General features: G+C 42.2%; 1 protein-coding gene across 13 annotated transcripts in view; it reads left to right on the forward strand.

The window, feature by feature from the left end:
- The window catches only part of LOC140682075 (transcription factor 4-like), a 177,439-nt gene that overhangs the window by 53,704 nt on the left and 106,581 nt on the right, over positions 1-17,154 (forward strand). For 12 of the 13 annotated variants that reach the window (XM_072922987.1, XM_072922992.1, XM_072922990.1 and 9 more), the window contains 2 exons: positions 12,160-12,274; positions 15,293-15,342. In XM_072922987.1, the coding sequence (XP_072779088.1) occupies positions 12,160-12,274; positions 15,293-15,342 (165 nt within the window). The remainder of the gene's footprint in view (positions 1-12,159; positions 12,275-15,292; positions 15,343-17,154) is intronic. The other variant, XM_072922991.1, reaches the window with a different exon arrangement.

Below are 17,154 nucleotides of genomic sequence, written 5' to 3' on the forward strand. Positions count from 1 at the left end.
AATGAAAAATTTTGGGATAATTAATAGGGAATTTTGGGATAATTAAATGGGAATTTTTGGGATAATTAATTGGGAATTTTTGGGATAATTAATAGGGAATTTTGGGATAATTAAATGGGAATTTTTGGGATAATTAAATGGGAATTTTTGGGATAATTAAATGAGAATTTTTGGGATTATTAAGGGGATTTTTGGGATTATTAAGAGGGAATTTTGGGATAATTAATAGGGAATTTTTGGGATAATTAATTGGGAATTTTTGGGATAATTAATGGGAATTTTTGGGATTATTAAGAGGAATTTTTGGGATAATTAATGGAAAATTTTGGGATTATAAATGGGATTTTTGGGATAATTAATTGGGATTTTTGGGATAATTAAATGGGAATTTTTGGATTATTAATGGGAATTTTTGGGATAATTAATGGGATTTTTGGGATAATTAATAGGGAATTTTGGGATAATTAATAGGGAATTTTGGGATTATTAATTGGGAATTTTTGGGATGATTAAATGGGATTTTTGGGATAATTAAAAGGGATTTTTTGGGATAATTAATAGGGAATTTTTGGGATAATTAAATGGGAATTTTGGGACAATTAAATGGGAATTTTGGTATAATTAATTGGGAATTTTTGGGATAATTAACGGGAATTTTTGGGATAATTAATAGGGAATTTTGGGATAATTAAATGGGAATTTTGGGATAATTAAATGGGAATTTTTTGGATAATTAAAAGGGAATTTTTGGGATAATTAATGGAAATTTTTGGGATAATTAATGGGATTTTTGGGATAATTAAATGGGAATTTTTGCGATAATTAAGGGAATTTTTGGGATGATTAAATGGGAATTTTTGGGATAATTAAATGGGAATTTTTGGGATAATTAATGGGAATTTTTGGGATAATTAATAGGGAATTTTTGGGATGATTAAATGGGAATTTTGGGATAATTAAATGGGAATTTTTGGGATAATTAATGGGATTTTTGGGATAATTAATGGGAATTTTTGGGATAATTAATGGGGAATATTTGGAATAATTAAATGGGAATTTTTGGGGTAATTAATTGGGAATTTTTGGGATTATTAAATGGGAATTTTTGGTATAATTAATTGGGAATTTTTGGGATAATTAATTGGGAATTTTTGGGATAATTAAATGGGATTTTTGGGATAATTAATGGGGAATATTTGGGATTATAAATGGGAATTTTTGGGATAATTAATGGGATTTTTGGGATCATTAATTGGGAATTTTTGGGATAATTAAATGGGAATTTTGGGATAATTAAATGGGAATTTTTGGGATAATTAATATGGAATTTTTGGGTAATTAATGGGATTTTTGGGATAATTAAATGGGATTTTTGGGATAATTTAATGGGATTTTTGGGATAATTAAATGGGAATTTTTGGGATTATTAATGGGAATTTTGGGATAATTAATTGGGAATTTTGGGATAATTAATTGGGAATTTTTGGGATAATTAATTGGAATTTTTGGGTAATTAAATGGGAATTTTTGGGATAATTGGTGGGATTTTTGGGATAATTAATGGGAATTTTTGGGATAATTAATGGGATTTTTGGGATGATTAATTGGGATTTTTGGGATTATTAAATGGGAATTTTTGGGATAATTAAATGGGAATTTTTGGGATAATTAAGAGGGAATTTTTGGGATTATTAATGGGAATTTTGGGATTATTAATTGGGATTTTTGGGATAATTAATCGGGAATTTTTGGGATAATTAATAGGGAATTTTGGGATAATTAATGGGAATTTTTGGATAATTAATAGGGAATATTTGGATGATTAATAATGAATTTTTGGGATAATTAAATGGGAATTTTTGGGATAATTAATTGGGAATTTTTGGGATAATTAATGGGAATTTTTGGGATAATTAATAGGGAATTTTGGGATTATTAATAGGGAATATTTGGATAATTAATAGGGAATTTTTGGGATAATTAAATGGGAATTTTTGGGATAATTAAATGGGAATTTTTGGGATAATTAATGGGATTTTTGGGATAATTAATGGGAATTTTTGGGATTATTAAAATGGTATTTTTGGGATAATTAAATGGGAATTTTTGGGATAATTAATTGGGATTTTTGGGATAATTAATGGGAATTTTTGAGATTATTAAAATGGAATTTTTGGGATAATTAATTGGGAATTTTTGGGATAATTAAATGGGAATTTTGGGATTGTTAATGGGAATTTTTGGGATAATTAAGAGAGAATTTTGGGATAATTAATAGGGAATTTTTGGGATAATTAAATGGGAATTTTTTTGATAATTAATTGGAAATTTTTGGGATTATTAATAGGGATTTTTTGGGATAATTAATGGGATTTTTTGGGATAATTAATAGGGAATATTTTTATGATTAATAATGAATTTTTGGGATAATTAATGCGATTTTTGGGATAATTTAATGGGAATTTCCCCTTCGCTCTTCCCGCGGTTCTCATCGGGTTAACCCAAACGAGTCCCATCCTTAATTAGCCTATTTAGAGCTCATTTGCATATGAATGAGGCGCCGGCGAAGCAGCGCTGATGAGAATTTCGATGAGGCGGCCGCGGCGTTAATTACCGCCGCCGCTTAATTAGCGGCGCCCCCTAATTGCGTTTTGGGGGAGCGGAGTTGGGCCGTTCCTCGGAGCTCTTCTCCCGCGGAGCTCCGAGTTTTGGGTCGCTCCTGGAGCTCTTTCCCCGCGGAGCTCCGCAGCCCGGAGCGCTTTTCCTTCGGAGCTCCGTGGCTCAAAGCGCTTTTCCCGCGGAGCTCCGCAGCTCCCGGAGCGCTTCTCCCGCGGAGCTCCGAGTTTTGGGCTGCTCCCGGAGCTCGGAGCTCTTTCCTCGCGGAGCTCCGCACTTGGAGCTCTTTTCCCGCGGAGCTCCGCAGCTCGGAACTCTTCTCCTGCGGAGCTCCGCACTTGGAGCGCTTTTCCTTCGGAGCTCCGTGCTTTGGGCCGCTCCTGGAGCTCGGAGCTCTTTTCCCGCGGAGCTCCACACTTGGAGCTCTTTTCCCACGGAGCTCCACAGCTTGAAGCCCCTTGGGCCGCCCCCGGAGCGCTTTTCCCGCGGAGCTCCGAGTTTTGTGCCTCTCCCAGAGCTCTTTTCCCGCGGAGCTCCGCACTTTGGGCCACTCTCGGAGCTCTTTTCCCGCGGAGCTCCGCACTTGGAGCGCTTTTCCCGTGGAGCTCCGCACTTGGAGCGCTTTTCCTTCGGAGCTCCGCAGCTCGGAGCTGTTGTCCCGCGGAGCTCCGCACTCGGAGCTCTTTCCCCGCGGAGCTCCGCAGTTCGGAGCTCTTTCCTCGCGGAGCTCCGCGTTTTGGGCCGCTCCTGGAGCTCTTTTCTCGCGGAGCTCCTAGTTTTGGGCCGTTCCTCGGAGCTCCGCGCTTTGGGCCGATCTCGGAGCTCTTTTCCCGCGGAGCTCCGCACTTGGAGCTCTTTTCCCGCGGAGCTCCGAGTTTTGGGTCGTTCCTCGGAGCTCTTTTCTCGAGGAGCTCCGAGTTTTGGGCCGCTCCCGGAGCTCGGAGCTCCGCGCTTTGGGCCGCTCCTGGAGCGCTTTTCCCGCAGAGCTCTGAGTTTTGGGCCGCTCCTGGAGCGCTTTTCCCGCGGAGCTCCGCACTTTGGGTCGCTCCTCGGAGCTCTTTTCCCGCGGAGCTCCGCAGCTCGGAGCTCTTCTCCTGCGGAGCTCCGCACTTGGAGCGCTTTTCCTTCGGAGCTCCGCGCTTTGGGCCGCTCCTGGAGCTCGGAGCTCTTTACCCGCGGAGCTCCGAGTTTTGGGCCGTTCCTCGGAGCTCTTTTCCCGCGGAGCTCCGCACTTGGAGCTCTTTTCCCACGGAGCTCCGCGTTTTGGGCTGCTTCTCGGAGTTCTTTCCCCGCGGAGCTCCGCACTTGGAGCTCTTTCCCCGCGGAGCTCCGCGCTTTGGGCCGTTCCTCAGAGCTCTTTTCTCGCGGAGCTCCGCGTTTGGAGCGCTTTTCCCGCGGAGCTCCGAGTTTTGGGCCTCTCCCGGAGCGCTTCTCCCGCGGAGCTCCGAGTTTTGGGCCGCTCCCGGAGCTCTTTTCCCGCGGAGCTCCGCAGCTCGGAGCTCTTTTCCCGCGGAGCTCCGCAGCTCGGAGCTCTTTTCCCGCGGAGCTCCGCACTTGGAGCGCATTTCCTTCGGAGCTCCGCACTTGGAGCACTTTTCCCGCGGAGCTCTGAGTTTTGGGCCGCTCCAGGAACGCTTTTCCCGCGGAGCTCCGCGCTTTGGACCGCTCCCGCAGCTCTTTTCTCGCAGAGCTCCGCAGCTCCCGGAGCGCTTTCCCCGCGGAGCTCCGCAGCTCAAAGCGCTTTTCCTTCGGAGCTCCGCGGCTCGGAGCTCTTTTCCCGTGGAGCTCCGCACTTGGAGCGCTTCTCCCGCGGAGCTCCGCACTTTGGGCCGCTCCTGGAGCGCTTTTCCTTCGGAGCTCCACATCTCGGAGCTCTTTTCCCGTGGAGCTCCGCACTTGGAGCGCTTCTCCCGCGGAGCTCCGCGCTTTGGGCCACTCCCGGAGCTCGGAGCTCTTTCCCCGCGGAGCTCCGCACTTGGAGCTCTTTTCCCGCGGAGCTCCGCGCTTTGGGCCGCTCCCGGAGCTTGGAGCGCTTTTCCCGCGGAGCTCCGCACTTGGAGCGCTTTTCCTTCGGAGCTCCGCGCTTTGGGCCGCTCCTGGAGCGCTTTTCCCGTGGAGCTCCGCACTTGGAGCGCTTCTCCCGCGGAGCTCTGCAGCTTTGGGCCGCTCCCGCAGCCTGGAGCTCTTTTCCCGCGGAGCTCCGCACTTGGAGCGCTTTTCCTTTGGAGCTCCGTGCTTTGGGCCGCTCCCGGAGCTCGGAGCTCTTTCCCCGCGGAGCTCCGCAGCTCAAAGCGCTTTTCCCGCGGAGCTCCGCGCTTTGGGCCGCTCCTGGAGCGTTTTTCCCGCGGAGCTCCGCGCTTTTGGCTGCTCCCGGAGCTCGGAGCTCTTTTTCCGCAGAGCTCTGCACTCGGAGCTCTTTTCCCTCGGAGCTCTTTTCCCGTGGAGCTCCGCAGCTCCCGGAGCGCTTTTCCCGCAGAGCTCCGCACTTGGAGCTCATTTCCCGCGGAGCTCCGCGCTTTGGGCCGTACCTCGGAGCTCTTTTCTCGTGGAGCTCCGCGCCTCGGAGCGCTTCTCCTTCGGAGCTCCGCACTTGGAGCTCTTTTCCCACAGAGCTCCGCAGCTCCCGGAGCGCTTCTCCTTCAGAGCTCCGCACTTGGAGCTCTTTTCCCGCGGAGCTCTGCAGCTCCCGGAGCGCTTTCCCCGCGGAGCTCCGCACTTGGAGCTCATTTCCCGCGGAGCTCCGCGCTTTGGGCCGTACCTCGGAGCTCTTTTCCCGCGGAGCTCCGAGTTTTGAGCCGCGCCTCGGAGCGCTTTTCCCACGGAGCTCTGCAGCTTTGGGCCGCTCCCGGAGCTCTTTTCTCGTGGAGCTCCGCACTTGGAGCGCTTTTCGTTCGGAGCTCCGCGCCTCGGAGCGCTTCTCCCGCAGAGCTCCGCAGCTCCCGGAGCGCTTCTCCTTCGGAGCTCCGCACTTGGAGCTCTTTTCCCGCGGAGCTCTGCAGCTCCCGGAGCGCTTTCCCCGCGGAGCTCCGCACTTGGAGCTCTTGCTTTTCCCGCGGAGCTCCACGCTTTGGGCCGCTCTCAGAGCTCGGAGCTCTTTCCCCGCGGAGCTCCGCGGTCCGGACCGATCTCGGAGCTCCGAGGCCGGGATTGATTAGGAGGTATCGGAAATGGCCGATTGGATTTGTCGGGATTCCTATATGGGATGTATGGAATCAATAATTCAGAGCCGTTATCCCCTGGAGTTTCTGCGTTTCGCCTGTTTAATGTATAGAACGAGGAATTGGTTCTATAGGTTCGGCACGTATAGAATGCATTCTATAGGCGTGGGTTGCGTATTCATGCACGGGATGTATTCCTGTTCTATAGGTTTGATACGTATAGAATATTTCAATACGTTCTGTATTTTAATCCATTTTATACGTTCTGTATTTGAATATATTCTATACATTAATACATTATACATTCTATATTGGAATACATTCTATATATTAATATGTCATATATGAATACATCCTATATTTGAATTGTATATAAAATAAAATACATTAAAATTCATTCTATATAAATAGATAATATTTAATATAGAATATATATCATATTCTATATATAATAAAATATATAAAAATCCATTCTAGGTAAATATATAATATTTAATATAGAATATAGAACCCATTCTATATAAAATAAAATATATAAAAATAAATTCCAGATAACTACATAATATTTAATAATATAGACTATATAACCCATTGTATATAAAATAAAAAATATAAAAATCCATTTTAGATAAATAAATAATATTTAATAATATAGAATATATAACCCATTCTATATAAAATAAAATATATAAAAATCCATTCAAGATAAATAATATTTAATATTTTAGAACATTTAATAATATAGAACCCATTCTATATAAAATAATATATATAAAATTTAATAATATTTATATATTTAATAATATAAAATATAGAACCCATTCTATATAAAATAAAATATATGAAAATTAATAATATTTATATTTAATAATATAAAATATATACCCCATTCTATATAAAATTAAAAATATAAAAATTAATTATAGGTAAATAAATAATATTTAATAATATGGAATATTTGGGATTTGGGGTCGGATTTGGGATTTGGGATCAGATTTGGGATCAGATTTGGGATCAGATTTGGGATTTGGGATCGGATTTGGGATTTGGGATCAGGATTTGGGATAATTTTTGGGGTAAATTTTGGGATGAGTTTTGGGGTCAGATTTGGGATCGGATTTGGGATTTGGGATCGGATTTGGGGTCGGATTTGGGATTTGACATCAGGATTTGTGGTAATTTTTGGGGTGGGATTTGGGATTTGGGACCGGATTTGGGGTCGGATTTTGGGATTAGATTTGGGGTCAGATTTGGGATCAGATTTGGGATCAGATTTGGGATCAGATTTGGGATTTGGGGTCAGATTTGGGATCAGATTTGGGATCAGATTTGGGATCAGATTTGGGATTTGGGGTCAGATTTGGGATCAGATTTGGGATTTGGGATCAGATTTGGGATCAGATTTGGGATCAGGATTTGGGATTTGGGGTCGGATTTGGGATTTGGGATCGGATTTGGGATCAGATTTGGGGTCAGTTTTGGGATCAGATTTGGGATTTGGGATCAGATTTGGGATTTGGGATCGGATTTGGGATCTGATTTGGGATTTGGGATCAGGATTTGGGATCGGATTTGGGATTTGGGATCAGATTTGGATCAGATTTGGGATCAGATTTGGGGTCGGATTTGGGATTTGGGATCAGGATTTGGGGTGGGATTTGGGGTCAGATTTGGGATTTGGGGTCAGATTTGGGGTCAGATTTGGGATTTGGGGTCGGATTTGGGATCAGATTTGGGATCGGATTTGGGATTTGGGATCAGATTTGGGATTTGGGATCAGATTCGGGATCGGATTTGGGATCGGATTTGGGATTTGGGGTCAGATTTGGGATCGGATTTTGGGTAATTTTTGGGGTGGGATTTGGGATAAGTTTTGGGATAAGTTTTGGGATCAGATTTGGGATCAGATTTGGGATCAGATTTGGGATCGGATTTGGGATCGGATTTCGGGTAATTTTTGGGTTGGGATTTGGGATAAATTTTGGGGTCGGATTTGGGGTCAGATTTGGGGATCGGATTTGGGATCGGATTTGGGATCAGATTTGGGATCGGATTTGGGATTTGGGATCAGATTTGGGATCAGATTTGGGATCAGATTTGGGATAAATTTTGGGGTCGAATTTGGGATCAGATTTGGGATCGGATTTGGGATCAGATTTGGGATCAGATTTGGGATTTGGGATCAGGATTTGGGGTAATTTTTGGGGTGGGATTTGGGATAAATTTTGGGATCGGATTTGGGATCAGATTTGGGATTTGGGATCGAATTTGGGGTCAGGATTTGGGGTCAGATTTGGGATTTGGGGTCAGATTTGGGATTTGGGATTAGATTTGGGATAAATTTTGGGGTCAGATTTGGGATCAGATTTGGGGTCGGATTTGGGATTTGGGGTCGGATTTGGGGTCGGATTTGGGATCGGATTTGGGATCGGATTTGGGATTTGGGATCAGGATTTGGGATCGGATTTGGGATCAGATTTGGGATAAGTGTTGGGGTCGGATTTGGGGTCAGATTTGGGATTTGGGATCAGGATTTGGGGTTGGATTTGGGATTTGGGATCGGATTTGGGATAATTTTTGGGATCGGATTTGGGGTCGGATTTGGGATTTGGGATCAGATTTGGGATCGGATTTGAGATCGGATTTGGGGTCGGATTTGGGATTTGGGATCAGATTTGGGATAATTTTTGGGGTAAATTTTGCGATGAGTTTTGGGGTCAGAATTGGGATCGGATTTGGGATTTGGGATCAGTTTTGGGATCGGATTTGGGATTTGGGGTCGGATTTGGGACAAGTTTTGGGTTCAGATTTGGGATTTGGGATCAGATTTGGGATTAGATTTGGGATCAGATTTGGGATCGGATTTGGGGTCGGATTTGGGATTTGGGGTCGGATTTGGGATCAGATTTGGGATTTGGGATCTGATTTGGGATCAGATTTGGGATTTGGGGTCAGATTTGGGATCGGATTTGGGATAAGTTTTGGGATCAGATTTGGGGTCAGATTTGGGATAATTTTTGGGGTGGGATTTGGGATTTGGGATCGGATTTGGGGTAATCTTTGGGGTTGGATTTGGGGTGAATTTTGGGGTTGGATTTGGGATCAGATTTGGGATTTGGGGTCGGATTTGGGATCAGATTTGGGATCAGATTTGGGATCAGATTTGGGATCAGATTTGGGATTTGGGATCAGATTTGGGGTTGTATTTTGGATCGGATTTGGGGTCAGATTTGGGATCTGATTTGGGATTTGGGGTAAATTTTGGGATCAGATTTGGGATCAGATTTGGGTTCTGATTTGGCATCTGATTTGGGATTTGGGATCAGATTTGGGGTCGGATTTTGGGTGGGATTTGGGGTAATTTTTGGGATCAGATTTGGGATTAGATTTGGGATCAGATTTGGGATTTGGGGTAAATTTTGGGGTCAGATTTGGGATCGGATTTGGGATTTGGGATCAGATTTGGGATCAGATTTGGGATCGGATTTGGGATCAGATTTGGGATCAGATTTGGGATTTGGGATCGGATTTGGGGTAATTTTTGGGGTGGGATTTGGGATAAGTTTTGGGATAAGTTTTGGGATCAGATTTAGGATCAGATTTGGGGTTGGATTTGGGATCAGGTTTGGGATTTGGGATCAGATTTGGGATTTGGGGTCAGATTTGGGATCAGATTTGGGATCTGATTTGGGATTTGGGATCGGATTTGGGATCGGATTTGGGATCAGATTTGGGATTTGGGATCGGATTTGGGATCAGGATTTGGGATCGGATTTGGGATCAGATTTGGGATTTGGGATCAGATTTGGGATCGGATTTGGGATCAGATTTGGGATAAGTTTTGGGGTCGGATTTGGGATTTGGGGTCGGATTTGGGGTCAGTTTTGGGGTGGGATTTGGGATAAGTTTTGGGGTCGGATTTGGGATCAGATTTGGGATTTGGGGTCAGATTTGGGGTCAGATTTGGGGTCGGATTTGGGATTAGATTTGGGATTTGGGATCAGATTTGGGATCAGATTTGGGATCAGGATTTGGGGTCAGTTTTCGGGTGAATTTTGGGATCAGATTTAGGGTCGGATTTGGGATGAGTTTTGGGATCAGATTTGGGATCGGATTTGGGGTCGGATTTGGGATTTGGGATCAGATTTGGGATTTGGGATCAGATTTGGGGTCGGATTTGGGATCAGATTTGGGATCTGATTTGGGATTTGGGATCGGATTTGGAATCAGATTTGGGATCAGATTTGGGATCTGATTTGGGATTTGGGATCAGATTTGGGATTTGGGATCAGATTTGGGGTCAGATTTGGGATTTGGGATCAGATTTGGGATCAGATTTGGGATCGGATTTGGGATTTGGGGTCGGATTTGGGGTAATTTTTGGGGTCGGATTTGGGATCGGATTTGGGGTCAGTTTTGGGGTGGGATTTGGGGTCAGATTTGGGATCAGATTTGGGATAATTTTTGGGGTAAATTTTTGGGATGAGATTTGGGGTCGGATTTGGGATCTGATTTGGGATCTGATTTGGGATTTGGGATCAGATTTGGGATCAGATTTGGGATCGGATTTGGGATTTGGGATCAGATTTGGGATTTGGGATCAGATTTGGGGTCAGATTTGGGGTCAGATTTGGGATTTGGGGTTGAATTTGGGGTTGGATTTGGGGTGGGATTTGAAATCTGATTTGGGATTTGGGGTAATTTTTGGGGTGGGATTTGGGATAAATTTTGGGATCAGATTTGGGATCAGATTTGGGATCGGATTTGGGATCAGATTTGGGATCAGATTTGGGATTTGGGATTTGGGATCGGATTTGGGGTAATTTTGGGGGTGGGATTTGGGATTTGGGGTCGGATTTGGGATCAGATTTGGGATTTGGGATCAGATTTGGGATTTGGGATCGGATTTGGGATTTGGGATCAGATTTGGGATCAGATTTGGGATTTGGGATCAGATTTGGGGTCAGATTTGGGATTTGGGATCAGATTTGGGATCAGTTTTGGGGTCAGATTTGGGATTTGGGGTCGGATTTGGGATTTGGGATCAGATTTGGGATTTGATTTGGGATTTGGGATCAGATTTGGGATAATTTTTTGGGTGGGATTTGGGGTCAGATTTGGGATCGGATTGGGGATTTGGGGTCGGATTTGGGATCAATTTTGGGATCAGATTTGGGGTCAGATTTGGGATTTGGGGTTGAATTTGGGATAATTTTTGGGGTGGGATTTGGGTTGAATTTTGGGATCAGATTTGGGATCAGATTTGGGATCAGATTTGGGATCAGATTTGGGATCAGATTTGGGGTCAGATTTGGGATTTGGGATCAGATTTGGGATCAGATTTGGGGTCAGATTTGGGATCAGATTTGGGATCGGATTTGGGATTTGGGGTCAGATTTGGGATCAGATTTGGGGTGGGATTTGGGATGAGATTTGGGGTCAGATTTGGGGTCTGATTTGGGATGAGTTTTGGGGTCTGATTTGGGATTTGGGATCAGATTTGGGGTCAGATTTTGGGATGAGTTTTGGGATCTGATTTGGGATTAGATTTGGGATTTGGGATCAGGATTTGGGGTCGGATTTTGGGTGGGATTTGGGATCAGATTTGGGATCGGATTTGGGGTTGGATTTGGGATTTGGGATCGGATTTGGGATTTGGGATCGATTTTGGGGTCAGTTTTGGGATCGGATTTGGGATCAGATTTGGGGTCGGATTTGGGATCAGATTTGGGATTTGGGATCAGATTAGGGGTCAGTTTTAGGGTGGGATTTGGGATAAATTTTGGGATCAGATTTGGGATCAGATTTGGGATTTGGGATCAGATTTGGGATCAGATTTGGGATAATTTTTGGGGTCGGATTTGGGGTCAGATTTGGGGTCGGATTTTGGGATGAGTTTTGGGATCAGATTTGGGGTCGGATTTGGGATCTGATTTGGGATTTGGGATCGGATTTGGGGTCGGATTTGGGGTCGGATTTGGGGTCGGATTTTGGATAAGTTTTGGGGTCAGATTCGGGATCGGATTTGGGATCGGATTTGGGATTTGGGATCAGATTTGGGATCAGATTTGGGATTTGGGATCAGATTTGGGGTCGGATTTGGGATTTGGGATCGGATTTGGGATTTGGGGTCGGATTTGGGATCAGATTTGGGGTAAATTTTGGGATGAGTTTTGGGATCAGATTTGGGATTCGATTTGGGATTTGGGATCAGGATTTGGGGTCGGATTTTGGGTGGGATTTGGGGTGAATTTTGGGGTTGGATTTGGGGTCTGATTTGGGATTTGGGGTCGGATTTGGGATCGGATTTGGGGTAATTTTTGGGGTGGGATTTGGGATAAATTTTGGGATCGGATTTGGGGTCTGATTTGGGATTTTGGAACAGGATTTGGGGTTGGAATTGGCCAATCCCGGAGCGCTGTCCCCCACCAAGCCGAGCTCCCAGTTCTACCAGTACGGGACCAGCGCGCGCCGGAGACCCCTGCACGGATCCTCTGTGGGTGAGTGACCCCAAAAATCCCAAAAACCCTAAAATTCCCAAAAATCCCAAAAATCCCAAAATTCCACAAAACCCTAAAACCCCCAAAACCCCACAAAAAACTCAAAAAACCCATAAAAATCCCATAAATCCCAAAAACCTCAAAAATCCCATAAATCCCAAAAATCCTATAAATCCCCAAACCACTAAAACCCCCCAAAAACCCCCAAAAAAACCACAACAATCCCAAAAATCCCATAAATCCCCAAAATCCCAAAAATCCTATAGATCCCATAAATCCCCAAACCCCCAAAAATGCCAAAAATCCCAAAAATCCCATAAAAATCCCATAAATCCCATAAATCCCAGTGAGCCCCAGACCCCTGCACGGATCCTCTGTGGGTGAGTGACCCCAAAAATCCCAAAAACCCAAAATTCCCATAAATCCCATAAATTCCATAAATCCCCAAACCCCCAAATACGCCAAAAATAACCAAAAAAACCCAAAAATCCCATAAAAACTCAAAAAATCCCATAAATCCCATAAATCCCATAAATCCCACTGAGCCCTGCACGGATCTTCTGTGGGTGAGTGACCCCAAAATCCCAAAAAAAACATAAAATCCCATAAATCCCAAAAATCCCATAAATCCCAGTGAGCCCCAAAACCCCCAAACCACCAAAAATCCCATAAATTCCCAAAAATCCCATAACCCACAAAACCCCCAAAAAACCCCAAAAAACCCATAAATCCCATAAATCCAAAAAAATCCCAAAACCCGAAAAACGCCAAAACCCCCAAAAACTCCCCAAAAAACCAAAATCCCATAAAACCCCAAAAAATGCCAAAAATCCCATAAAATCCCATAAATCCCAAAAATCCTATAAATCCCCAAACCCCCAAAAATCCAATAAATCCCATAAAAACGTCAAAAATCCCAAATAACCCAAAAATCCCATAAATCCCATAAATCCCATAAATCCCAGTGAGCCCTGCACGGATCTTCTGTGGGTGAGTGACCCCAAAACCCCAAAAATCCCATAAATCCCAAAAATCCCATAAATCCCAAAAATCCCAAAAATCCCAAAAATCCCAAAAATCCCAAAACCCCCAAAAATCCCATAAATCCCATAAATCCCAAAAATCCCAAAACCCCCAAAAATCCCATAAATCCAATAAATCCCAAAAACCCCAAAATCCATAAATCCCATAAATCCCAAAAACCCCAAAAAATCCCATAAATCCCATAAATGCCATAAATCCCAAAAATCCTATAAATCCCCAAACCACTAAAACCCCCCAAAAAAACCCCAAAAATCCCAAAAATCCCATAAAAATCCCATAAATCCCATAAATCCCAGTGAGCCCCAGACCCCTGCACGGATCTTCTGTGGGTGAGTGACCCCAAAATCCCAAAAATCCCAAAATTCCCAAAAATCCCATAAATCCCATAAATTCCACAAAACCCTAAAACCCCCAAAACCCCACAAAAAACTCAAAACCCCCAAAAATCCTATAAAAACTCAAAAATCCCATAAATCCCATAAATCCCAAAAACCCCAAAATCCCATAAATCCCATAAATCCCAAAAACCCCAAAAATCCCATAAATCCCAAAAATCCCAAAATCCCATAAATCCCATAAATCCCATAAATCCCATAAATCCCATAAATCCCATAAATCCCATAAATCCAAAAATCCCAAATTTCCATAAATCCCATAAATCCCATAAATCCATAAATCCCAAAAATCCCATAAATCCATAAATCCCATAAATCCCATAAATCCCAAATTTCCATAAATCCCATAAATCCATAAATCCCAAAAATCCCATAAATCCCATAAATCCATAAATCCCATAAATCCCAAATTTCCATAAATCCCATAAATCCCATAAATCCATAAATCCCAAAAATCCCATAAATCCATAAATCCCATAAATCCCATAAATCCCAAATTTCCATAAATCCCATAAATCCATAAATCCCAAAAATCCCATAAATCCCGTAAATCCATAAATCCCATAAATCCCATAAATCCATAAATCCCATAAATCCATAAATCCCATAAATCCCATAAATCCCAAAAATCCCATAAATCCATAAATCCATAAATCCCATAAAATCCCATAAATCCCATAAATCCCATAAATCCCATAAATCCATAAATGCCAAAAGTCCCATAAATCCATAAATCCCATAAATCCCATAAATCCCAAAATCCCATAAATCCCATAAATCCCATAAATCCATAAATCCCATAAATCCCATAAATCCCATAAATCCCATAAATCCCAAAAATCCATAAATCCCATAAACCCCAAAATCCCATAAATCCCATAAATCCCATAAATCCCATAAACCCCAAAATCCCATAAATCCCATAAATCCCATAAATCCCATAAATCCCATAAATAAATAAATCCCATAAATCCCATAAATCCCAGAAATCCCATAAATCCCAAAAATCCATAAATCAATAAATCCCAAAAATCCCAAAACCCCAAAAATCCCATAAATCCCATAAATCCATAAATCCCATAAATCCCAAAAATCCCATAAATCCCATAAATCCCAAAAATCCCATAAATCCCATAAATCCCAAAAACCCCAAAAATCCCATAAATCCCAAAAATCCCAAAAGCCTCAAAAATCCCAAAATCCCAAAAATGCGAAAAATCCCAAAAATGTGAAAAATCCCAAAAAATCCCATAAATCCCATAAACCCCGAAAACCCCAAAAATCCCATAAATCCCAAAAATCCCAAAAAACCAAAAATGTGACAAATCCCAAAAATCCCAAAAATCCCAAAATTCCAAAAAAACAAAAATCCCAAAAATAAAAAAACCCCAAAAATCCCAAAAATCCCATAAATCCCATAAATCCATAAATCCCAAAAATCCCAAAACCCCAAAAATCCCAAAAACCCCAAAACCCCAAAAATCCCAAAAACCCAAAAACCCCAAAAATCCCAAAAACCCCAAAAATCCCAAAAATCCCAAAAACCCCAAAATTCCCATTTTTTCCCCATTTTTTCCAGAAGTTCAGACAAAGAAAATCCGGAAAGTTCCTCCGGGACTTCCCTCGTCGGTAATTTGGGATTTTTATGGGATTTTTGGGATTTTTGGGATTTTTGGGATTTTGGGATTTTGGGGATTTTAGGGATTTTTGGGATTTTTGGGATTTTATGGGATTTATGGATTTATGGGATTTATGGGATTTATGGGATTTATGGATTTTTGGGATTTTTGGGATTTATGGATTTATGGGATTTATGGATTTATGGGATTTTTGGGAATTATGGGATTTTTGGGATTTATGGGATTTATGGGATTTATGGGATTTATTGGATTTATGGGATTTATGGATTTATGGGATTTATGGGATTTTGGGGTTTTTGGGATTTTGGGGTTTTTGGGATTTTTTGGGATTAATGGGATTTATGGATTTATGGGATTTTTGGGATTTATGGATTTATGGGTTTTGGGGATTTTTGGGATTTATGGAATTTTGGGATTTTGGGGTTTTTGGGATTTATGGGATTTATGGGATTTTTGGGATTTATGGGATTTATGGGATTTATGGGATTTATGGGATTAATGGGATTTTTTTGATTTTTGGGATTTTTCGCATTTTTGGGATTTTTGGGATTTTGGGATTTATGGGATTTATGGGATTTTGGGGATTTATGGGATTTATGGGATTTATGGGATTTTGGGGATTTATGGGATTTATGGGATTTATGGGATTTATGGGATTTATGGGATTTATGGATTTATGGGATTTATGGGATTTATGGGATTTATGGGATTTATGGGATTTTGGGATTTTTGGGATTTATGGGATTTATGGGATTTATGGGATTTATGGATTTATGGGATTTATGGGATTTTTTGGGATTTTTGGTTTTTTGGGGTTTTGGGATTTTTGGGATTATGGGATTTATGGAATTATGGGATTTTTGGGGTTTTTGGGATTTTTGGGATTTTTGGGGTTTTGGGGTTTTTGGGGTTTTTGGGGTTTTGGGATTTTTGGGATTTATGGGATTTTTGGGATTTTATGGGATTTTTGGGATTTATGGATTTATGGGATTTATTGGATTTATGGGATTTATGGGATTTATGGATTTATGGGATTTATGGGATTTATGGGATTTTTCAAAATTTGGGATTTTTGACATTTTTGGGGTTTTTGGGATTTTGGGTTTTTTTCGCATTTTTGGGGTTTTTGGGGTTTTTTGGGTTCTGGGATTTATGGGATTTATGGGATTTATGGGATTTTTGGGATTTTTCACATTTTTGGAGTTTTTGGGATTTTTGGGATTTTTGGGGTTTTTGGGGTTTTGGGATTTTTGGGATTTTGGATTTATGGGATTTTTGGGGTTTTTGGGGTTTTTGGGATTTTGAGATTTTGGGACTTTTGGGTTTTTGGGATTTTTGGGATTTATGGGATTTATGGATTTATGGGATTTATGGGATTTTTTGCATTTTGGGGTTTTTGGGATTTTTGGTGTTTTTGGCGTTTTTGGGGTTTTTGGGATTTTGGGGTTTATGGGATTTATGGGATTTTTGGGATTTATGGGATTTATGGGATTTATGGGATTTTTGGGGTTTTGGGATTTATGGGATTTTTGGGATTTTTGGGATTTTTGGGATTTATGGGATTTATGGGATTTATGGGATTTTTCGCGTTTTTGGGATTTTTTTGATTTTTGGAATTTTGGGATTTATGGGATTTATGGGATTTATGGGATTTATGGATTTATGGGATTTATGGGATTTATGGATTTATGGGATTTATGGGATTTTGGGATTTATGGGATTTTTGGGATTTTTGGGGTTTTTGGGGTTTTTGGATTTATGGGATTTATGGGTTTATGGGATTTATGGATTTTTGGGATTT

The sequence above is a fragment of the Taeniopygia guttata genome, chromosome W, assembly GCF_048771995.1.
Source record: "Taeniopygia guttata chromosome W, bTaeGut7.mat, whole genome shotgun sequence".
Lineage (NCBI taxonomy): Eukaryota > Metazoa > Chordata > Aves > Passeriformes > Estrildidae > Taeniopygia > Taeniopygia guttata.